The sequence below is a fragment of the Phalacrocorax aristotelis genome, chromosome 7, assembly GCF_949628215.1.
Source record: "Phalacrocorax aristotelis chromosome 7, bGulAri2.1, whole genome shotgun sequence".
NCBI classification, from domain to species: domain Eukaryota; kingdom Metazoa; phylum Chordata; class Aves; order Suliformes; family Phalacrocoracidae; genus Phalacrocorax; species Phalacrocorax aristotelis.
In genome coordinates, this window is record NC_134282.1 from 43,162,230 (window position 1) to 43,187,149 (window position 24,920).

Sequence of the window (24,920 nt, forward strand, 5' to 3'; positions counted from 1 at the left end):
ATCCAGAGGCCAGGTGGCTATTCCATTCCCTAGGTAGATCTAATACAACAACATCCAAGTACAATTTCATCAATTGTGTCTCCAATTCAGAAATTAAATTTACCTGGACTTTTGCTAACATGTAATTCCCCAGATATTAAAACCTTTCCACAGAAGTTGAGACTTTGCTCTTTTTGGTGTGCAAAACAAGGATTGCCCCAGGGGACATCAAGATTTATAAAAGCAGCATGTTCTTATATAAAAAAGAGCAAGTAAATTCTCAGGCAAATATGTATTTCTATCATGGTTTGCTCCTAGGAACTTTCTGACCTTTTCAAATTCCAAAGTTTACATACAAAAAAAAAAAAAGGGGGGGGGGGGAGGGGAGGGTTGTGGAGATAAAGGTTCCCAACCATGCTTCAACCGAAGGCAAAACTGACCTAACTAAACCTCTCCAACCTCAGCACAAACACAAATCTATAAACTGCTTTTCTGCCCAAATTAGCAGAAGAAATAAAGTATTTTCTTTTATGAAAATATGTAAAGGCAACATGTGAGTAGATCAATATAAATTAATAAATGAAAAAGATTCTTTAAGTATTGCACATCAACCTTCTTGACCCAATTTTCACCAACACTACCAGTGTTGTACATACTTCATGCAGAGGATTCAGATAATAATAGAATAACATAAGCCTTCTCTAATTATTGGAGAATTCTGCCCTACTATATTTTGAATATTTTTCCTTTATAATTCAAGCCTTTGCAAGTACTTAAAGTACAATTTTTTCCCAAAATGTAAACACCCTTCCCTCTGTCTGCTATTCATTTTCATTTTTTGTGATTTTCATCGATCATCAGTTAAATGAATTATACTACAGCAATCACATTAATCCAGTTCTGTAATTGGAAACTGAAACACTAAAGCATTTTAACTAATTTGTCATATAGTTAAAGATGAGACAACTGCGTTTGATATTTTAACTCATTTATGAGTGCTCTTTGATGCAAGGCACTCAGAAATATAGTGATAAAATGTTCTCTCTTTTGTTTTCAGGATGGCTTCACTTCTAAGCAAATTCAGAATAAAATTCGCTGATATTAATATAATTTGTGATATCAATGTAAAACCCAACAAAGAGAGGTAAGAAACATTACCAAAATCCATTATTTAGCAGCAGGCCTTTATCAGGAGCTTGTTTCTTTTATGTTGAGCATTTAAAAAAGAACAAACCAAAAACCCAAAACACACCACAACGGACAACTCTGTCACTTTGTTGCAATCATTTTCCAAGTACCTAAAGCAAGAAAAAGAACATTTTAACAATCACAACTCAAAGGGTCAGAACTATAGACTGCCTTTGTCTTTATGTTGTAACTGTAAGACTTAATTTTAATAAAGACTAATTAGACACCACACTTATCAGGCACTAAATTTAACAGGCATTTTATGATGGATTTTCATATCTATTTATATTGCAGTAGACTTAACTTCATATTACGCAGTCAATCACAGTTCTTATGTAAACCCACCATCTCTGCCAACTCAGACTTCTGGGTTGTGCCATGAATTCATAAACTTAACATTTTTCTGGCCAAACATAAGCACACTTCTCTCCCATGAGGACAATATTATAATTCATCCCATTACTCAAATGTAATGAAGATTCAATGTTTTTTAAAATTAACTTATCTACAGAATTAATGTTCTTAGGCAGAGGTTAGGAAGTTCATAAAACGGTGCTTAGGAAGCTCCACCTCCAACTGTATTAGCTAAAAAAAACAAACCAAAAACCCCAAGCTACACATTCTTTAAGTCCTTGCTCTCTAAACATATCTCTGGAAATAACCTATTTCTTCTGCTTTATGTAGACAATAGTATATAGCAGGTTGCTCAGGGAATAACTGAATCCTAACCTCAATTCACAACACTGCTCTTGGTCTTAAAGATCCTCTGAAAATGTTCTCACCTTGCTATGCTCTCTTCCATCCCATCCCTTACTCCCATCTTGATAGGTCCATAGCTATTCCATAGTCAAAAGGCTCCTCTTCTCCACCCAAAGCCTTTCCTCTGAGTTCAAGGGCAATCTCAGGTTAGTCTTTTAATCCTTCAACGCACACATAACTTTGCAAAAACTGTATTAGATTCACAAGTGTTTCTACAGTGCATTGGAGATTTTGACTTAGGAATGCAATTAAAGAATATAAATATTTTATTACTGGATACCTAAAGTCACTTATTAGTGCACTCTTGATCTTTCAGTTAGCATTTTTTAATTACATAAAGAACCATGCAGAATACTTCTTTTTTCCAGTATGCAGTGATTTTACATAAAAAAAGAATTCATATCTGGCATTAATGTAAAAATCAAACACATTTTCTGCATCAGCACTATCTGAACAGAACAAGTGAATATTGTGTCTGACACCTAACAGACCACCGTATCTCTCCCCCAGCTGGCATCCCATTTATTTCACTAATAATAAGAGGATTATCACTATTTACATACTGAAACAGACACTAAAGATGTTGACAAACTCTCTGGCAACTTAGCAACAGTAACATTAAATCCTGCATGTCACAGCCTTTGACCCATCTCTTGACTTCCCAGCCGTATAGCAACGTCCAGCCTGTGACCAGCCTCCCATTTCACTTCACAGTGAGCCCTGTCAGCATAAAGTGCTCATAGAAAAACATTTACATCAGTACAAGGGAAACTGTCTAAGGTCTCTGTGGGATGATAGAAACTTTCAACAAAGGGCCAAGCAAGGAAGTACAGAAGGATGATAAGCTTCTCCAGATTATGACAGTCAAAGGCTTCAAGAAACAAATTGAAATTTAGAGAGAAAAATCTCTGGGAAAAATGGGAAATGTACACAAATCTGAGCCCCCATATAGCAAAATAACCTACAGCACTTCCTTCAGCCCCTTGCTACAGGAGATTTGTATCAGATGTTTCTCAACTTCATTAAAACTGTACCAATCGGGTGATTACTCCAGTTAACGCTAAAGCAATAATAAAAGCCCATATTCATAGTTGAGATTAGTAACCAATATACCACAGTTTGGAGTTACTGTAGAACACATTTCAGTATTTTCGCTAAAACCAGGAAAATGCAGAAAATTCTCTACATATAATAGGCCAAATGCAGTGTTTAATTATCCTCAAATAATAACCTCTTAATTATCCTCAAATAATGCCAACATATTGAAGTTGCACAGATACAACTGTAGCAAAAACTAGTTAAAGATTTTGCATGGTTTTCAGCCACAATTATAGGCAGTGGGGCCTGCGATACACAGTGTCTGTAAAATAAGTTAGTGAGTCCATACCCTGCAGCAAGGCCTTTGTAATTCCTGTTTCAGCTGGAAATTCTTTGAAGAGATGATTGAGCCACATCGCCTCCATGAAAGCTGCAAAGAGATAACAACTGCTGAGAAATTAAAGCGAGAGGCTCCATGGAAAATTACAGATGCAGAGCTGGAAGCATTCAAGGAGAAGGTAAAGCCTTGCCTAGCTTTTTACATCTGTACCTTTTATTACACTCCAGATGTTTGAAGCAATTAGTAAGAAAAGGTGAAATACTAGATATGGAATTAGAAACATGACATGTACAAACCTGTATTTGATATTTACAAATTGAATTTATATTGTAAACACTGCAGAGGTGTGTTTACATTATTGCATTATTCAGCACTCTAAGAACTTGGCATGTTTACACAGTATTTTCCAGGATGAGGAGAAGCTCTGCTCATATGACAGCCCTCCAGATGAAAACCACCCCTAAACAAGAAGCCACACAGTACTGCACTGAGCCTGAACTAATAAGATTTGCTGAGAGGTTTATTAAATGGCTCCCCTGTTTTAGAGCTTGAAACTCCTTAAAGAGCGCAGTTCCAAACATTCACCACTTTGGGAAATTTAGAACTGAATCCAGACCCTACAACTGGCTCTAGGAATTTTATCAAAGGCAAAATTTAACATGGATCCTTACCTCAACAGCAGAGCAAAGACTAAACCTGCCCACAACGCAGGAGCTGTCCCGCTGATGTTGGCTGATCTACTGCGTGAATTAGAGCCTGGGCTGCTCTTTAATTTTGTTGGAACATACCTTTTTTAGCAATGATCCTCCAGGCTTCATCAGGCCAGCGCTGAAAGGGTACTGCAAACTTTTCTACCCTTGAGAGAAAGGTTCTCCGGCAAGTCACAGAGAATTAACTGAACAGTTTTATTTATGGTTCCTGTTAGATTAACCTGAATGCACTGAGAATTTAGTTATCTCCACTTTATGGTGCTGGTAACTTCCTCAGCGGAGCAAGGATTGTGAGTCTGAGCTCAGAGCCACTAGAGGTCACAGCCTGACATATTAACATAAGCTGAAATCAATGGTGATTTAAGATAACACACTCTACTACCGATTGAAGCAGCTGGGAAGCAGACTGACTGCTCACTGTTATTATCCTTTTCATAGATTTGATAACCAGCATAAAGTTATGGTAGTCAGCTGTGGGCAGAAGCCTTTTGAAGTGCTCTCAGCATAAATCATCAAAACTTGGGAGTCAAGAGTCCTTAGAACATCTCAGTATAAAAGACAACAGGAATATAATCCCTGATATACATGCTTGTGTGCAGAACCAGTGAGGATACAACAGGAAAAAGAAAAATAAAACATGATTAAGCTTGGTATTGTCTGGGTCACTAACTAAAGAAGCAGGAAAAAACCCCACAGGTTGAACGCAGTCAGCAATATGAAAATGCCAAATCTCTCTATAAAATAAGAACAGCAACAAGAAGTTTAGCTTACACACCTGGAAAGCCATGCCCCTTATCTTCAGAAGTAAGGCAGTTCTGGGAATTTTATGGATGTCATTAGAACACATTTAAAATTCAAGAGAGAAAAACCTGGCAGCACAGATAAAGTGTGATGTTATAGGTGGATTCTCATGAGATAACAACTGGATAAGTTATGAGGATTCTTACTTATATAATTTGTAGAACAGCAGCAAATATCTGTAGAGAAAGAAAATTTAAGGTTTGAATGGAGAAAAAGCAGCCTTTTACCTTCTCTGGGGAAGGAGAGAATAATTTATAAGACCAGTTAAGATACATTCATCTCCCATGGTGCAATCTCCCTGTACACAAACCTGCCCTGGTCTCTTGTTCCCTCTGACTCGCATTAATTCATAAAATCTTTGAGGGCCTGAGTCTGACCATAAAGTAATCTTGGCTGAATCTCAAAGTAACAGCCATTTATGCAATTTGTAAGAGTCCATACAAATACAGAATTCATAATGCAGCTAAGTCTTACTCCAGACTCCTGGTCTTCTGTTTAAGAAGTGAATTTCTGGCAAGGTGCTCATTTGCACACTGACATTTAGCCCTACCAGCACGGCAAAATAGATCAATTAATATATTAACTGCCATCAAACAATAGCACAAGAGTGTCTGCACAGTTCCCACACAGCTATACTCTATAGCCAAAGAAATAGTTAAAAAACTATGTCTGGGCCAGCTCTCGTACGGTCAGTACAAAAATAAGCTCCCTCCCCAGGAAATCTTACACAGCAAGCAACTCTGGCCCCCAGGTGACTATACTAATCAAGAAGCATGTCTTAGCCTCATATTTTTCCATCTCTATCACTCTGGACCACAGAGCAGACCTGGCTTTCAATGCTGCCAAAACAACACCAGAAAATCTTGTGTACAATGGGTAGTGTAGAAGTCCTTAAGGCACCAGAACTGAGGATCAGTGGCCTAACTGATTTTTTTTTTCTTTTGTACACGTTTTGTTTTAATCAGAGTTACCGCCAAGTCCGTCTGAACGAACTCTTACAAGAGCATTCGAGGGCAGCTAACCTCATTGTCCTGTGAGTTGCAAGATTTTGGTTCTAACTTAGAGAATAATCTAATATGTAAAGGGATTCGGGACTAGAGCAACAGAAACACTTGTGTTAATTCGTTGAGGGCAAAAATAATCTTTTACGTACCTTTTGAAGGACTTGCATCTGGACTGATGGTTGTCTGGGACTACACTGAATACGAATCTTTCCTAGTAGTTCTTCGTAGCTTAAAACAAAGCTCTACTCATGAAAATGTGTCAAAAACGTAGATTTGGGTGTGAAGATTACATGTTGAGTGTTACACCAGCTTACTCACCTTCAGGAAAAAAAAAATTCCTTTCTTTTCTCCCAACTAATAACAACTCAAAGTTAGAGAAAGGATTCTTTCGGTTTGCACACAATAAATGGAGTTGTTAGCCAAGATCTACTAGAAACTATGTGAAACTGAATAAGGGCGATGCAATCACATAAAGAGGCCACCAATAAAATTACAAAAAAAAAATATTTTAGATTAGATAAACCTCTTTAATTCTCTATAATGCTATATACTTATATACACATATACTTATATATATGTGTATATGTACACATATACATACACATATATACATCTACATATATATTTTAATTCTATAATCTCTATTAATTCAGTCTCCAAGAAAGGGGTGATTAGGTAGTGTTTACCACAAATTGGCCCATACTTTAAAACTCCCATCTCACAGTAATTGCAGCTCAGAAAATAAGCTGATGGACTGCAAAACTGTGCATGTACTGCATTTTCATCCTTTTTAAAAATCATATTATGTGGGGGTTTTATGACCCTGAAAATGTTTCTTTACCAGTTTTAGGTCACAATCACTAGCAGTCCATGTTCAGTACAACTAGCCATGTTAATGGCACTAACCAGGTGAGCAGGAGTTTGCAAGATTAAGACTGAATGGTAGCTTTGTGTTTTATAAGATTAAAATGATCATGTAGTCTAGTTATGAACATTCAGAGTTGTATATGAACAGCTGTTGTTTTCTACTTAATATTTTGTGAGATTAATGTTATCAGAGCTACCCCTGCCTTCATAACATGAATTTCATTTTTTTCTCTGTCTAAACAGGAGCCTCCCAGTGGCGAGAAAAGGAGTAGTGTCTGATTACCTGTATATGGCTTGGCTAGAAATTCTCTCCAAGAACCTTCCTCCAATCTTAATGGTCAGGGGCAACCACAAAAATGTACTGACTTTCTATTCTTAGAAAAACATCGGTGCCTAGAATATCTCTTGCTTGATTTCAACACCTACATTTTTAATGACAGTGATTTATTAAAGACACTTATCTAATACAGATCTAAAACTTAACTAATTAACAGAAAAATTTTCAAAAATCCAAAGCAATACAGTGAAGAATTAGACAAAACAATGTAAATGGTCCCTGCTGGTGTTACGCTCCAGTACAGGCAAAAGAAGGAAAATCAACCTCTCTCTAGACACACACACATCACATGAGACACCAAATATTTTGAGCACATAAAGAAGAAATTCCACTAATTTTATAAGGTATCAGAAGTATTTTTTATATTTATCCTAGAAAGTCAAAATTAACTGCTACGATAGAAAAGGCATTAAATCTACAAATAAATACTTATTTCAAATTGCACTGTCATAGCTGCTAACAGACACACAGGAGAGTTACAATCAAATGCACCAACTTGGGAGAGAGAAAAACACCTGTATGATATCCATCAGGTCAAAGTCATAACTGATATAATGCAAGTAGAATATCTGTGGTGCTGTTTAATTATAATATTGCCAAATTACAAATTACAAATACAGCAGATGCTTTTACCTAATTTTTTCTGCTAATTTATATTAATTCAAATGCTTCTAATTAACTGACAAACAAAAAAGTTTTTATATATAAAAATATGGACTCTACATAACAAGACTTGATAATGAATTTTCAAGCTCTGACATGGAATGGAATGTATGATTCCAATAATTAGATGTGGTAAGCAAATTTCACAAAGAAATTAGTGAAATACTAAATATTCTGACAATTTTTGCTATGAATGTTACAGGTTACTACAATCTGAGATGATACTTTGAGATAATATGTACAGCGATTATGTGATTAGAAAACAAAATAAACTCTATTAGCCGAGTTGAATGCCTTATATAAAATGCTTCTCTTATTTTTAGATTTTCTAAATAGTATTCATTATACACTAACTTAAAATAAAGGATATCCATTAACTTGTGTATTTTTTCTATTTTCTATTCTACAACATCGTAGTACTTTATCATTTCAGCTGTCAATAAATGCAGCTTCTCTTTTTAATGGGGAAAGCTATATCCTATATGCAAGCGTTATTTAAAGACCGTTAAGGAGCACAGATAATTTAATTAATATAGTTCTGCAACTCCTTTGCAGAGATCAACCAAAATCTAAGCCCCAGGAAAGCCAGGGGACCCCGACTTTCACTAAATGTTTATTTTAAAGCAGGCCTCAGATTCCATCTTTGCTTGAATTACTAGAATTTAACTTGAGGAAGATCTAGCACTCCATCTCCAAAAATGACAAAGATTTTATATTCATATTTTTCCAAGTTCAACAGCAGCAATTCAGCACAATATGGTAATGTAGCCCAATAAACCATGTTTTGTTTTCTCCATCTATTAAAGGCAGGGTAGGAAATACTGATATTTTCTCATAACGTTCTTCCTTTGCTCCTTCTTACACATTTACAACTGGGCTGAAGGATCATTTTGCAGTTTAACTGTGTGACAGAGACACATACACTGGGCTTCCTGCACAGCTCTGAGCAAACCAAACCTCACGTTCTGCACCTGCAAAATAGGGTGATTATTCTCATCCTTCCCAGTGATGTTAGCAGTGATAGAGGAGCTTCTTACATGCTGTCAGGTCCTTCCACCTTTGTAGAATTGCAATGGCCACCGCCCCTTCCACCTCACTTCAGATACCAAACAAGTATAATCTGCATCTAGTACCCAGACAGCCAATACAAGGAAAAAAAGCTTTTAGGGAGGCTCTGCTTAGGCCTCCTCTAAGTGTGTCTCTCATCACAATCTATGGAAGGGCCTGGGGGAATTACACACCTGCATTACGCCCTTCAATTATGTGCATGAGTGGGGATTGCTGCCTAAATATTTTCAAGTAGTGTAATTCTCAGTCTATGGACAACATCAACCCAAACTGATTTGGAGGACCTAAGCAGGTCCGAAAAGAGAAGGAGCACAATATGGACCAGCAATGACACTTTCAATACTATTTGCACTTTTGTCTCACGAACACATTGCAGTGGGCATTGCAACAATAAATCCTAAGAGGTACATTTCTAAATGAACAGCCATCAGTAACTACGTACTAACGTACACATCACTGTAAAACTCCTTGCTTTGACTACAGTGATTAATTAGAAGATGTATCCACACAGGAATGTTAGGGAACGTATAATGAGCAGCACAAACTCTAGATGCAACAGTGCTTAACTACCCGAAAACATTATTTCCACAATTTCACAAGTAATTTCAACACAGCAGTTTCCTATAAGCTTCTATTTCTTGTTCCTCACCGTGATTTCTGAAGTGTGTATGTGACCATTTTGGAGAGCACACTAATTATAGACTCTCTTAAATTGCAACTTTGACTGCAAAATTTTTAGTCCACCTAACTTTTCCCACTCTGTAACAGACACTTCCTCTTTTACATACATTACACATAAAACAACTGCTGAATTTTAATCACCATGTTAGTAGCTGAATTCTAATTACAAGTTTGACATCTCTAGAAAAAACATGGCTCTAAAGCTGTCTAGCACATTTCGAGCTTATATCACACTAGCAACTCTACAGGTTTATATAATCTAGGATTGATTTGATCAGCCATGAAAAAAACAAGCACAGATAAGGTGACCGGGGACATTAAAGTGTGAAAATACCACTGCTATAAAGCAAGAACAAAGAATATTTTGAGTCGTCTTCAAAAGTCTAGGCATCCTGCACAGCTAAGCTTGTGCCTAAGGGCCTGTTAAAATGATCCACTACTGCTCCTCTCAGTGAATCTTACCTTTACCTCCTAATGTTAGTGGAGCTCCAACAGACATCACAGAAGTCTTTTCATCATAGTTCAGAGAATACATTTTCCTTAAATCTTTTTACAACCACTGGCAAGCTGCCCATCTCGATCACATCCCCCTAGGGCATAGTGCCTAGGGACAGTAACAAGTACCCCCACCTAGCATTCTAGAAAGAGCATTTTTCCAACTTGCTTTTCACTAGATCTTCACCCCCCAACAGAGATTAGTTTTGGGGGGTTTTGTTTGTTAATTTGATTTTTAAATCATCAACCCAATAGTGCAAGTAGAAAAGCTACCTAACCAAAAAGGCATCACATTCTGAAGATAAACCTCAGAACTGAAGACAAACTTCAGGGTAGCAACTGCTCAGGCCACATTGTGCAAAAAGCAAGCCGGTATCATACTTAACACCCAAAGGACTTCTCCACTTAATCATTATGATCACAAAGCTCCAGCCACTTACATAGTAAGCTTTGGTAGTGTTAAATATCTAACATTTCATTATATCTTTGAAAAAGCCTTCCAGAAGCCTTCCTGGCTAGGCAAAATATGACAAGCTGCCCTTCATTCTCAGAAGACCTGAATGGTCCTCATCTTTTCCTCCCTTTTTCTATGATTCCACGTGGTATTTCAAGAACTTCTTTAAGGCAAAAGCAGTTTCAGCAACTGATTAGTAGTGTACAAGTAACAGACACGGCAACAGTTACGGTGAATGAGCACTGAAGTTGTAGATAGGGAGCAAGCAGGTATAGAGTTTCAGCTATCACCGACTCATTTAACTCCCCATACCTGTTTGTCACCCCTCCCCTGGCTTATCGGATAACATCAGATAATAACATCACAGACTTATCAGCAAATCTAGGAGAACAAAATCTGAGTAACCCTCAGCCTTCAACTTGAAGTTTAGTGGTCTCCCTCAAGCTGCTGCCCCAGATCATTCAACTATCTATTGGACTTTAATGAAGTGTCTGAGGAGCACCCCAAAGTCCCCCACTCTCTCCCCTGCTACTTGATTGTAGCTTACGTCAGAAGGGCAATAAACCCTTAAAGTGCTGCAGCTGTTTGCCAAATGAGTGACTCAGCCCTGAAGTTACAGGTGAGAAAAATCAAAGGTCTGTAATGGGGCAGTCCTGCATACATCAGACCACTGTTTAAACATCTGTTCATCCTACCTAGCTGGCATGGCCCCTTGGCAGGTGTGTAGCCCAAGGAGACTGCATGGCCAGTGCTGCTGAGGTAACACCTCATGCTGGCCTTGACTCTGCTAGCAAAAATGGGAAATGTAGCCATGCTAGTGCAACCATAAACAAATATAGCAAATTTTAGCATATATTCTCCACAAATAACATGAGCAATAACCCACTGCCATGCCATTGCTGGAATTTCATCAGAGGAAATTAAGTTTCAAACAAAATAAAGCACTAAGGTTGTTCTGGAACAGGATAAAAAGCAATGGCAACATTCCACAGCGCCCCCCCTCCCCCCCCCCCACTGTACAGCAAAACAAATTATCAAAAATAGAGCTTAATTATAAACACCCTCACAGCAGCCTTTTAAATTATGAACCTTAATCACTGTGAGAGAGACACCTGTTCTAAGTGAGACTGGGGTGAGGAATCTCTCTTTTAAAGCCACATTTTTCTTCTAATAAAAATGCTCATTCTAACACCAAAACTTCAGTGGGGAGAATTTTACAGATTATTATCCCTGAAAGAAGCTTTATGTTTCTTTCTGTGTACAACAAAGCAGCCTCCACTCCTACTCCCAATCTAGGTAAAAGGCAGATAATTTCAGTTTCTCTCACTATTGTTTTTAAAAGTCAGGAAGAAATGCCCAATGCAGAGTAGTACTAATCAGCAATCAAGAATGCAGGAATGTTGCCCAAGTGACTACAGAGCAAATAGCACGTTCCCAGGACCAAGGCAAACTTGGCCGGACTTTAAACATAGTGGGTTTTTTTTCATTGTACACATCTAGGGAGAAAAGTGACACTGTCCTTCTATACATTATTCACGGACTTTCAGGCTACCTTAGAGGTAGTGTAGAACCCAGCCTGTGTCACCAAGCCAGGCCATTTATAGAATTAGTCCTTTTCTACACTATAATGCAGGATGCAGCTGTAACCTCTATAAAGTTCTGCTTGTATAAATAACCATTTGTAATCAGACATTTGTTTGATACAACTTAAATTTTTATAAACTTCAATTTATGGACGGCTTGTATCAGAAGTCATGAAATATTCTAAGTAGCTGTTTTGCATAGGTCTATGATACACATTCTCATTCAAACAGTGCATACTATTAAGAAAGTGCTGAACAGCAACAAAAGAAACCCCAAATTGGGACATTCTTAAAAATATTTTTCACAATTGGACTGCAACACGTAGCAATAGTTTCACTGCCTTCTGGCTGCATTTGAAAAATGTGACATGAGACAATCACATACACTTTTATCTATTAAAAAAAAGTCACAAAGAATGGTTGGTTGACAAAATTTAGTCTAGCAAACAGAACTCTACCAGTCTGCAGCTATTTTGCACAGAGGAAAATACATCAGAGTGGTCAAGCACAAGATATGTAACCACGAATCCAAAGGGTACTCCTGTGAGCCCACTGCACAAAGAGGAGGCTGGGGGCAGACCTCATCAGTCTACAGCTTCCTCACGAGGGGAGGAAGACGGGCAGGCACTGATCTCTTCTCTCTGGTGACCAATGACAGGACACGAGGGAATGGCAGGGAGATGGGCCAGGGGAGGTTTAGGTTGGATATTAGGAAAAGGTTCTTCACCCAGAGGGTGGTGGAGCACTGGGACAGGCGCCTCAGGGAGGCAGTCGTGGTGATATCCTGAAGAAAAAAGAATTTTTGGAATTGTCTACTAAGCCACAACAACGAACTATGTGAGCTTGGCAAAACAGAATTTGACAGCCAGAGATGGGAACTGGTGAGATAGAGAAGCACTTGTTTTACAACTATACCCTTGAGGATTGCTGAGAGACTGATCAAAGTAGACATCCTGCCTTAGAAGCTGCTGAGACAGGGGTGGTAAAGTGTATAGTCAAGGAGAGCAACTAATTGGGATGTTAATAAGAACTAGACCAAAGTATCCATTAGGGGAACTATCCTCATTATTATACTAAAAATCAGGCCCATAGGGTAGGAACCTCTACTAAGTCCCTATCTACAGCCTCCACAAGGAGGGAAAGCAGCTGTTTCCCTTTCACAAGGCAAATGCTTCTGTCATTGCCTTACGACTTCTGAAGGAGGACACATTATCTGCCGGTACGCCACGCCTACTGACAGCCCATGCCTGCAGTGCGACGTGGGCACGGGACGGCGGCAGCCCCGCGCTGGGCCCCGGCTCCGCCCGCCACAGGCCGTGCAGCCGCAATCGCGTCCCCCGGCAACGCTGCACGGCCCGCGGGGTCCGGGGGCCGCCCCACGGCACCGCCACCGCCGTGTCCCGCGGGGGCCCGCGGCGCCGGGCCGCGGGCGGAGGGGTTGCGCCGCATGGCAGGTACTCCTGGGTGTACCAGGAGAAGGGGGGAAAAGGAGGCGCCGCCTCCGCCCTCCATCGGCGGCCCACGAGCCCGTTCCGGCCGGACAGCGGCAGGGAGCACCGGGCGGCGGTGCGCCCCCCACACGGCAGCGGCGTTATGCTGACCCGATGCCTCTGGCGGCTCCCGCGACCACGCGGCCGCAGTAAGGGGGCGGGGGCGGGACCGAGGGGTAACACGCACTGCTCGGCCGCACCGCGGCCCTGCCCTGCCGCCGGCCCCGTGCCCGGGGGCCGCCCGGCCGCCGCCACTGGCCGGTACCGCCCGGCCCCGGGGAGCGGGAAGCAGAGCCGCCAGGGGCCCCTGGCTGCGGGCCCGGGCGCTCAGAGGAGCCGGGCGAGGCCATTCTCACCGGCGAGGGGTAGCGAGGTGCGCCGCGCAGTGCGCGGACGGAGCAATTTCCCCTTTTGTTTCCGCCCCCAGTGGGCCGTGCCGGTTTTTCGCGGGCTTTTCCCTCATCCCTCACAGAGAGTCTCTCTCGCCTTCCCGTCCCTGCTTAGCGATGCCCTCCTCCGAGGCCGTGCTGCAGCCATCCCCCAGCAAGAGGCAGAAGAGCTCGGTGTCCGGGGACCCCACCGCACGGCTCCGCTTCACCAAGCTCTCCGAGAACGCCTCCACCCCCTCCAGAGGTTCCCCTCGGGCTGCGGGCTACGACCTACACAGGTGAGGGTCCCCCACGCAGGGGAGGAGCCCACGCCACGCTCTGGTCCGGCTCATTTCCTCTCGGTGTCAGGCGCTGCTGCCCCGCTCAGCCAGCCCCTCGGCTCGGGCTCCGGCGGCCGAGGGGCCTCGCGAGGCAGGTCCTCCTGCTGAGCAGTCCCCCGGAGAGGCTCGCCGGCCCTGCAGAGGAGGAGGCTAGAGCTGGCCTGTTCGTTACCTCCCTTGCTCCTCCATCCCTCTCCCTTCGTGTCCTGAGATCTGTGTTCCAGTGATGCTGCAGCACCGATTTCATCAGGTAGTGATGCAGCCGTTGGCCAAAAGTCAGGTTTGACAGCTTGAGTTGCTGTTGGCACCAGCATTGACTAGGTGCTTTCCTGTTCAAACAAAAAACCGGTAGTGCATCTGGGCCCTCCCTGACAGGGCTTATGCTTTTCCACGTTCCTCTTGGCTGTAGGGTGCTGCCTGCCAAAGGAAGCTGTGGCCGTTTGATAATGCTCCTGGCTGGAAACCATGTGGGTTGCTCTACAGACTTAGGTTTTGGTTTGCTTGAACTGATAACAACCATTGTTCAAAGGTTTTCACTCTGTTCAGGGATAGCTGCAGTTAGGCTTGTGATTGTTTGCATAGTGCTCCTGTGATCAAATACAGTCACTAATTACATCTGAACTCCACTCTGGCCTCCTCTAGCTTCCCTTTTTTAGTATTACTTAGAATAATCAGCTTGTCTTTTTTATTTCCTTCATGTGTCTGACTTCCTTCCTGAAGCTTTGCTTCACCACACTTGACACTTTTCCTTTGTATTCCTTTTGTCTTACCAGGTTTGTTCTTGTTCCAGTGCTGCACTGTACACCTGGAAAAATTCTGTTTCGTAAAAAAACTTTCAGTGCTTCCCAGTGTTTAAAATAATGTCTTTGTCAAGCCCAAGATATGCTTACCTTAAACAAGAGGAACAGTCTCACTGTAGTATGTCACCATTGCCTTTCATTAAGCCTCCAGTTGGGTGGCTTCAGAAAGTTCCTAAAATCTTTCTGGTTTGCAGTTCCCAATAGAATCATGTGAATCATGAACTTCTGACCTGCTCAGAAAAGAAAAAAAAATGCCTAAAATGTAACTTAATAAATTATTTATTACAGCTAGTTCATCTGCTGTAGAAAGCTTAATCAAAAGAGTGTATGATCCTTAAAGTTTCTGCTTTTGCACAAAAATTGCACAGCTGCATCCACCTAATGGTTAAAGTTAAACTTGTATTTTTTTCTATCTTACCAGTTAAAAAACATTAAAAACTGCAATCTTGAGACTATGCTGTTCAAATGACACTACTGAAATCTTAAGCTAGCACCATCAAAATGGGAGGAGTTTTTGTTTTAGGATCTGCATTAGATTTTGCAGTCTGTAAATACTTCTTGTATAAATTCCATGGTATAAATTGACAGCAAGAATAATTCTGGGTAGTTTTGTACCTTAAGTTACAGCAGAGAAAATTTCCAAAATATCATGTATGAACTAGTGTTTCTTTCTTTAATGTAGTGCCTATGACTGTGTGATACCCCCCATGGAAAAGGCTGTAGTGAAGACAGACATTCAAATTGCACTTCCTTCTGGATGCTATGGTCGAGTTGGTAAGTAAACGGCCTATAAAAGGCTGCAGAATCATTCTGGAACAGGTTTGGTGCCATCTTCACATTTAGATCTGCCCAAAGCTTTCAGAATTAGTCTACACAAAAGAGGTTCCACGTGGCTGTGTGATAGACGCGTAGGCCTTGTAATAGCCATTTCTTGTCAAATACATTTGAGGATTGGTGTATGTCAAATGACAAAAAGATGATCAGCAGAAATTTTCATCATCTACAAACAACTTTGTAGGCTATGCAATAATTCATTACTTCTCTGCAGTTTCAGAATTCGAATCAAAGACCAATAGATAATGGATATACAGAAAATACACCCCTGAATGCTTAGAAATCAACCCTGAAGTAAGAGTACTAGCATAGTAGAATTTGACTACTTTTTATGACAGAACACTTGAGAGAACCTGTACAAGATATTTTATTATGTTTTGCACATTCTTTTTCTGAATTGTGTGTAAATTTTTAAAGTAAAAAACCAATAACCGCTCCAGTGGAAGAGCGTGATCAGAGTTTGCCGTGTCCTTTCATCTAAAAGGACAAGAAAATTTTGAAGAGAATAACATTTTAGCACCTCATCAAAGTAGGCTAAGGTAAGTTTTAAAAAAAACAACACCCTGCACATCATTTAATTTATCTGTGTATAACATTTCTTAGTAAATTGCTTGCCAAATATTGTTTTCCATTATAACTTGAATGGATTTACCTAATAATCTTTTGAGATTATTCCAAACCAGTGGTAGCTGCCAAAAATAAACCAAGGTTAGATAGTGATTGTCTGTTCCAGCTGCTTTCCTTGGAGAAACCTACTCTGCAGCTGGTGGTCTAAACAAAGATATGCTTGTATCACTTTAAGATTGCAATTTTATTGTAGCCTGCAGCAGCTGTTACTTTATTTAATATATACATTAACACTTACAGTAGTTCCTGTAAAATCATGTTTCTTTTAGAAAGACTGTGGAAACAGTTTTTCCTACCACGACTGTGCAAACACACTATCTAACCTATAAATGTTGTGTAAGAGTTTTAAAAGAAATAAATTATTATACTTACAAAAAAAATTTCTTGTTTTCTAGCACCGCGTTCTGGTTTAGCTGCAAAGCACTTCATAGATGTTGGTGGTAAGATTTTTGTTCTTTTTACTAAGACTTTGTAAATCTTGATTGCAGAAATGCCTTAATTTCTCATTGTAATATGTGTAAATAAATAACGCTAGCTTCATCAGTAGTCTGGCAAAAGGACATAAGTGGGTAATACCTCAGAGAGTCAGTGCATCACCGTTATTTTTATAATTCAGCAGGTTTTAAAATACTACTGATTTTTTTAAAATAATAACCCATCATACTTTTTAGGTAATGCCTGGCATAAAAGTTATTTTTCAGTTTAGTCTTTAAAGATGACTTTTTACGTTCTGCTTTCTCCATTTTGACCAAACATCTGTGTGTTATTCTTTTCAGTCTAGTGTAAGATCTAAATGAAATAAATCATAAGATACAGATACTCTTATGTAGAGAATCTATAGTAATGATATTCAAAAAGAATGATAGCACTGAATTGATTATTAGGATGAAAAGAGTTTAGTTTACTCTTACTGATAAAAATGTAACAAAGTATGGAAAGCAAATGAAACTTAAGCTCATAAGTTTGTACATTAATTGACTTTAAAATTGAAAGTCTTTTGAAACAAAACTAAAATCCCACTTTCTACAAGTCTTTTGTTGTTATTCAGTACTAGCAACAGATTTGTTCTGAACACCAGTGTTTTTTTAAAGTATTTTGAGCTTTTCTTCAATCTTGATTAGAAATGCACAGATAACTCTTCAAAAACAGTTATTATAGGCATATCTATTATCAGAAGCCTTCATGAAAGCCTCAGTGTCCTTTTGCCATATCCCTATAACTATAGCATGAAGTAAATGATGTTGAAAGTTCAATTCCAGCCTCGCAGTGGAGCTGATCAGAGCACAGGCACATTCTCTTAAGTATTGTATTATAAAATGACATCTACAATGCACCGAAATTACCACCGCTAAGATTACTGTGGAGTTATTCTGAGCACAGCTGTAACTACAGCAATTTAACTAGAACTAAGTGTATATTACGTCATTCTAATTGTACAAGAATATGGTTCTAAGTTATATAAAATGGTTTTTACCTGCTGAAAACCTCAGCAATTGGTTTTTCTGGCAATAGATTGTAGTAAAAGAACCAAAAATACCTTGCTGATGTAATGACGTAAAGAAGATGCATCTAATGGGTATTGTCAAAAGTGCTGGGGGGCTGAGACCGCACATTTTTTGCAAGCACATTATAATTTGAGTCATACAGAAGTTGACAAGTGTGCTGAAAAGCTGAGGCCTTTTCCTCTTTGCTGGGTTTTTGCAGGTGTTTTGTTGGTCTGTTGTTTGGTCTCCCCGCCCCCAGTGTCATACAAGAGATTACTTAGAACGGTGACACTCAGCCTTTACTTGCTTGTAGACTTGGCTCTAGAGGTGAGGAGGGCTGACTCTAGGCATCCTTCTCTTTCTGAAGCCAAGCTAGCCAAAAAAGCAAAGCAGTTCCTAGTATAATTTAGAGTTGTGATAGAACTACTTTATTCTGTCTGCTTTATGGTATATCAAAGTCTGGCTGTGCCTGTGATACAGTTCTGATATTAGAGGGTAAAGGGGAGCATCTGTGCCAGCTTTGTGTCATTCAGGCTTTGTCTTAAATAAGAGTTGATTCTTGCATGTCTGTTACACTAAGGTTTTTTAAGTGTCACTGGGTAACATACAAAAGAGCACTAAGATGGGAATCAAAGATTCTGTACACACATGGTCTACTATGTTCTTTGAAGTGGCACTTGTAAAATAATTTTTTTGTTTTTATGAAAAAATACATATGCTCTGTAACGGTCTTTTCAATCTGAAAGTTAAACTAGGAAATACCAGAAGGCAACCAGAAGTGCTTAGCAGGATGACCTATGTTCAGATTTTTAAAAAGCTGGCAGTTGACAAACCGTGAGTAAAAAGTATTACTGTGAGAGTAGAGGACCTTTTTTAAAAAAAAAGCCCCAAACCAATTGTTACATAATTTTAACTTGTCCAGCAGCAGTACTTTTGTCACAATGAGGGAGTTATCCGTTTACGTAAAAATACATTGCCAGAAGTCTTAAGGTCAGAGAGAAAAATTGGGATCGTGCATAAATGTGTTCAGAATTCACATCTGCTAGGTGCAGATGCTTTCCCGGCAAGTGATATGCCAAACTTATGACCAAGACAGAATGTCAGACTGCCAATTCCAATGCATGATTTTTCAAAAAATTACTTAGATGATTTCCACCCAATACACATAATTTAGAAAAGTGCCTTAGTCCTCAGCAACGTATATAATTACTGCAACTTGCTGTTCTAGAATAACAGAATGCCACGGATGTTACATGTTTTGCCAGGATGCCCAGTTACATACAGTGAGTTTGTGACCCTATACAGAAGGAAAACTGATCAGGTCTTCCTGGATCACATTTTCCTGTATCTTCCAAGGATCATACATTATTTGACACAAGTAGTTCGAACTCAAAATCCACACAGTGGTTAAATTCAGTAAGACAATGTCAGTGGAGGTATAATATAGTTAAAGAGAAAATGATTGGTACGGAACTCATTTGAAAAAAATCTCTACCCAGCTGTGCCTTTAATGGAATTGGAAATTATCATGGCTTTGACAGTGTTTCAGTCACTCTGCACGGCATTAGACTAATTGTTTTGGCCACAAAACATATTTTTAAATGTTATTTTCTTAATACATAACTTCAGCTCTAATTGCAAGTTCTGTTTGTATCAGGTATGCTTTTAGGGAAGAAGCCTGCTCTTCTCTACATCCTCTGGAAAGCTTTCATCCTCAGAAGTGTACAGGAAGTGCAGTTCTTGTCTGCTAAAACATATATCCAAGACAATCTGTAAAACTATTACAAGGTGTTTGCTTCATAGCTAAGCTTAGAAAATTAGAGTGTGTTAGTGAGAGGGCTTTTTCCCCCCCTCTAGTGAATGATATGAGTGATTAAAGTTTTCAGTGTTGCTGACTTCAGTTCAGCCACAGAAATATTCATCAGTCTTTTCCATCCTTAGCTATCAGACAGTTTTCAAATCCGAGAGAGCCAGTCTCTAGCAATAGTGAAATAGGTGGTCAAAAGAATTTGGTATCTGTTGATAGAAGTATCTGTTTAGACGACAGCCTTTTCAATGAATACTTGTAAAATTCTAGCGTCTATACATAAAGCTGAGACTTTGTTAATGCATTGTTTAAAGGTCCAGGAAGCCATCTGACTAATTTAATTGTAAACCAGTATGGATCCATTATAACACTTCTTTTCGGAGCGGAGGGGGAGGGGGAGTTCGGGGTTTCAAAAGGAGTAGAAGTACTAACATGCCATTAAGCTCCAGTACTCCAACACAAACTAAATTTTAGGTTCTCTTCCCTGCCCCACCCCCTTGCAATAAATAGCAGCAAGATCTGGTAGATCAAAAAGCTTCATTAGCAGTTAAGCACTAACCAATACATCAAGTACAATTTTTGTCATTATATGGAAATAAACTTGCTTTCCATCAGAGATACGAAGGCTAAAAAGTTTATTTAGAATTACTTTAAGTAGCCCCAGTTGTCCTGTTCTATAAATTTTCTTCAGATAATTACAGCAAAAATGTGACATGCAAGGGTTTCTTGCATATATATATATCTAAACATACTACTTTAACTGGTACATTTTATAAATATAAAACCATGATCTCTGTTTAAATAGAATTAGTAAGCTGTAGTAATCAGATTTTGAGTAGTGTTGTATCAGAGCAGAATACTGTATTTTAACAAAAATAAAACTAGCCCTTGTTAAGTTAAAGTAGCAAATTCCATTATCCATCTCTAATGCATAGCAATATCTATCCCAGCAAATGGTCTAGAAAAATGGTGTCTTAGCTGTACAGAAACACTTGAGAATAGTTTGTCAAATTAAGAATTTATCCAAAGACCTAAACGATCTTTTATACGCATTTGTGTGCATATGTACATAATTTTATGTGCCAAATATGAATTCTGGCTTTCAGCTCTCCAGCTGATTGACTCGTGAACAAATACACCAAATTAATGTGCAACTGACCACAGAACTTGAGTGATGCTTAAAATTATTAGTGCTGCTGTTGCAAGTTTGTTGAATCTCTTTGTAATGCATCTATGTAGCATGGATTCACTGTCCACTATGGTATAAAACAAAGGAAATTATTTGCGTAGCACTCTTTAGTTAACACTTTGTATCACCCCTGGTTTATCAGTTATGTAAGGGCTCTAGATAATCTGATATTTTAAAAATGAAGAAGGAATAGTACTTTGCTAGAAGTAAGAAGGCAAAATTTTCATGTTATTGTTTTATGGTTCAGCCTTTTCTGCTTATACATTTGACACGTGTGCAGAAGATTTGATTTTTAAAAAATATTTTAAGTATTGAACTGCAACATTGAACTGTGGTAGGAATACTGCAAGAAAGCTCTGTGATCACCAATATAAGTGATGTACTCTGATCTTCAGTTTACCTGGTGCATAGGTGACTTTCTGAACGCTAGTGTAACCTAAACCAAATAAACAGTACAGGACCTGTATGTATAGCTTCAGTACATCAAGCTCTCTGGATCAACTGAACTCAATGCTACTTTTTTTTAATTCTGGAAAACATTCATGCACAGCAACCCCTATATTTTGTTCACTGTTGCTTTTGACAGTGCTTTTTAATTAGGGTCCCTTTAAGCAATGGCATGCAGTTAAATACCAAGAAGTCAACCTGAGAACCACATGTTTTTCTGAATTCTCAAAATTCAGGGCATACTCCCAGTGTTCCTAGCTCCTTAAATTAGGACACTGTTCAGAAATGTGATTGGATTACCCCATCACATTATAAAAGAGAGAGAACTGTACAAATACCGTTTTCACACTGGAACTAGTGCGAAGACTGTACAGAAAGTATGGACCATATGTCCTGCAATATTTTCACACAGCTGAAGAAACTAAGAAAGAACAGAAAACTGAGGGGTTTTAAGTGCGTATGTTGTGGTTCATCATTAAAACTTCAAGGTATAGTCATACTACAATTTCCTCTGGCGTTTGTAATCTCCAAAGGTAGTACTTTTTATGTATGAGTGTGGGAATGCCTTGGAATGACATACAATTTTAGTATTTGAATTACTTCTGTATGTAGACTTCAAAATATGTATTTTGGTCCACAAGTAAGCCCGAACTCCAGTTTTTCAACTGGAAATATGCTTCCTGTATCAGAGAGAAAAAAATCCAAAGAAGCAGAGTATTATTTTAATGTGTACTGGTAGATAATCTCCTGAACTATGTAGTTAATAGTCATTTAAAATATAAGAGCAAGCTTGTTTTACAGCATTTACACTTGAATACAGCTGAATGACAATCAATTCCTTAAAGCTTTAGTTGTTACACTGCCTGAGATACAGGATTTGGATCTGTGCAAATCTATAGCTCTCAAATAAAATGTTAGAATTAAGAACAGATTTCTGCTTGGCACTCAAAGAGCTGAAGTTACCAGAACAAGTGGAGCCTGAATTTGGTACAGCTGTCTCGACTTCAGATACGGAATTACAGCTAGAATTAGTAATACAGTGGTAAAACACTTCTTGATATGTGGTGGTGTTTTTCAGCTCTTTTTGATGAGCATTTTTAGATATTTCAGTATTTTCATATATATAATTCAATTGTGCGTGGGTATAAAGGATGCCAATATGAGATACTGCAATAATCTTCTAATCTAAACCTTATCTAATATACTGACAACATTTATTAACTGGATATCCCTCTTAATTCTTTCTTATGACAGCTGGTGTTATTGATGAGGATTACAGGGGAAACGTTGGTGTGGTACTCTTCAACTTTGGCAAGGAGAATTTTGAAGGTAAGCGTTAAGCTTGGCAGAGCCTGTTTTCAGGCATCTGACTGGAAACGAGAAAAACATGGGAACTTAACAACGTCCGTTCAAGGAAACACACAAAGATTCCACTCCTAGCAAATTAGGCAGCATACAAAAGAATAAAAAAAAACCCAAAGCACATCACCACCACAAAACCAAAACAAACAAAAACCCCTGCTTAACTAAGCTTTAGATTCACCAGCTGTAGTGAAGCACAACTTTGTATAAAGTTTCTTTCTTGCTCAAAAAAAAAAAAAAATAAGCTGAGCGATATTTGAGATAAAAACTTCTCCAGAATCCTGGGAAACATGAGTAACAAAGATATAATTTTTCCCTTAATCATGCTGTCTCTGCAGCCAGTTTTAAGCCTCAGGGCCCAGTTACAATATTGCCAGTGTTTTTGTAGCCTTCCCTGCAAATTCACAGCACAAGCTTCTTGCAGAAGTTTTGTGAACCAGATTGGGTACTAATCAGAAATTTTGTTTTCCTTTTATCAGTTTGGGGTTCTTTTCCCCCAGAGAAAAACAGTTCCTGGACCTAGTTCGCAAAAGGAGCCATGTTATACCTATAGCTGTCTCTGCAGTATTTATGTGTAATGACACTTAAGATGCCGCAGTATGGCATCAGGAGTGAGGGGAGATGCCTTGAGCTGGTACTGCTGCTGAAACATCACCTTAAAAGGACTACAGAGAACTTTATCTTAGCCTGTATTTTTTGGGGAATATTAACATCTGCTTAATTAGGGTTCAAAGTGTTTACACTTCAGTATGTTCTGACACTCTGGAAAGCGGATTGTCTAAACTTTGTATTGATTGTTCACTTTTTTGAAGGAACTAATACTACTTTAACTTCATTGCAGTTAAGAAAGGGGATAGGATTGCCCAGCTCATCTGTGAACGCATTTGCTATCCTGAACTAGAAGAAGTTCAAGTAAGTTGCCAAAAGAAAATATTTCTTCTATTTTTAGTAATTAATAGTTTAAGGTAGTTGTATATAAGCTGAAATCTATGGTATAGATAAATACTTGGCTTTAAAACTACTTTTAGTCTTAAAACTGCGTATCAGCATTGCTGCCTGAGTAAAAATCTTGATGCTTTGCATGCATTTTGTGGATTTTTTTTAATTTTCGGAGTTAAAGGTACTTGAAAAACTCTTTGGTATGTACTAGAAACAGTTTTCTCACAATGTGGGTTTACTTAAACATGTACAGAAGGAACTTAAAACGTCTTCTAAATTTTTTTTCATTTAGCTTTAGCTATTGTTACGAATAAATGTACCTTCCTCTATGACAGACAGTATCTGTTGTATAGAAACAAAAGGTGAGTTAAGACACTAAACCACCTTATCATAATTGATGTCTTTCAGGCTCTAGATGATACAGAACGTGGCGAAGGTGGCTTTGGTTCTACAGGAAAGAACTGAACTTTATTTGAATGTACTTTCTATACTTTTTTTGTTACGCTATTTCTAAGTTTTCATTTGCATTAAAAGAGGGATTTTGGAGTACATAAAAAACTTGTTTTATTGAGGCTTCTCTGTATCTGTCCTCCTGTATTTTTACAGGCAGTGAATTCATCTGCATTATGGGCAAATGTGCCTGACTGACTGGATGGAGTAGCTGGTGGATTATTTTTCTTTATATGTTCAGTCCACAGTAATAAGAACTCATTGTTTCTGTGCTGATTGTACTCAAATAAATTTAAAAAAATAACTTAATGTGATTTTATTTTACTCGCCTAAACTAAAATGGCTGATTGTTCCCTGGCCAGTTTGTGTTAATCTTCTGAAAGCTATCTTCCGTGTAGCTCAGTATTTTGTGCTAAGAGCCTATTTCATACAGAATCACTGATAATACAGGCATTGATGAGTCTTCCCACTCTGACCCCTAAATCAGCATAAGACAAAGATACTTAATATTGCATCTTCTACAACCTGTCAAATTACTTGTGTTTCTGTTCAGAGCTAAAGTTCTCTTTGATCCTTAGCTGATCCTCAAGCAGCTAATTTTTCAGCTCTATTAAAAGACCAGGCAATACAGTGTTTGAGCTAAATGACACAACTCATCTGGCAATAACTTCTCTGTGGTAAATAAATGCAATGAAACATGCTGTTCAATTATTTGTTGACAAATTCATTATAAGTTACTTATAGAGTTACTGTATAGAGATTCTGAATTACTGAAGCAGTGCATTAACTGTGGTGGGTTGTTTTCTTCCAGCGCT

The 24,920-nt window shown here is 38.9% G+C and overlaps 2 protein-coding genes and 1 long non-coding RNA gene across 10 annotated transcripts in view; 2 read left to right on the forward strand and 1 right to left on the reverse strand.

Annotated features, from left to right (window-relative positions):
- Nucleotides 1-8,063, forward strand: part of SLC12A1 (solute carrier family 12 member 1) — a 52,808-nt gene extending 44,745 nt beyond the window's left edge. For all 7 annotated transcript variants that reach the window (XM_075100402.1, XM_075100403.1, XM_075100399.1 and 4 more), the window contains 4 exons: nucleotides 1,037-1,123; nucleotides 3,347-3,482; nucleotides 5,781-5,848; nucleotides 6,930-8,063. In XM_075100402.1, coding sequence (XP_074956503.1) covers nucleotides 1,037-1,123; nucleotides 3,347-3,482; nucleotides 5,781-5,848; nucleotides 6,930-7,065 — 427 coding nt within the window. In that variant the 3' untranslated portion in view covers nucleotides 7,066-8,063. The remainder of the gene's footprint in view (nucleotides 1-1,036; nucleotides 1,124-3,346; nucleotides 3,483-5,780; nucleotides 5,849-6,929) is intronic.
- Nucleotides 1,143-3,390, reverse strand: LOC142060329 (uncharacterized). Its single transcript, XR_012661706.1, has 3 exons — nucleotides 3,314-3,390; nucleotides 1,950-2,050; nucleotides 1,143-1,277 (listed from the first exon to the last, which is right to left on the reverse strand). It is a non-coding gene; the product is annotated as an uncharacterized LOC142060329 (long non-coding RNA).
- A 5,211-nt stretch (nucleotides 8,064-13,274) lies between the features above and the next one.
- On the forward strand, nucleotides 13,275-24,409 carry DUT (deoxyuridine triphosphatase). 2 transcript variants are annotated; one of them, XM_075100408.1, is made up of 7 exons: nucleotides 13,275-13,421; nucleotides 13,962-14,124; nucleotides 15,649-15,740; nucleotides 16,823-16,867; nucleotides 22,609-22,683; nucleotides 23,558-23,628; nucleotides 24,064-24,409. In XM_075100408.1, the coding sequence occupies exons 1-7, from the start codon at nucleotides 13,415-13,417 to the stop codon at nucleotides 24,118-24,120; spliced, it is 510 nt and encodes a 169-aa protein (XP_074956509.1). In that variant the 5' UTR covers nucleotides 13,275-13,414; the 3' UTR covers nucleotides 24,121-24,409. The 2 variants fall into 2 exon arrangements, with proteins under 2 accessions (XP_074956509.1, XP_074956508.1); XM_075100407.1 differs by having other exon boundaries at nucleotides 13,294-13,606.
- Nucleotides 24,410-24,920: the final 511 nt, after the last annotated feature.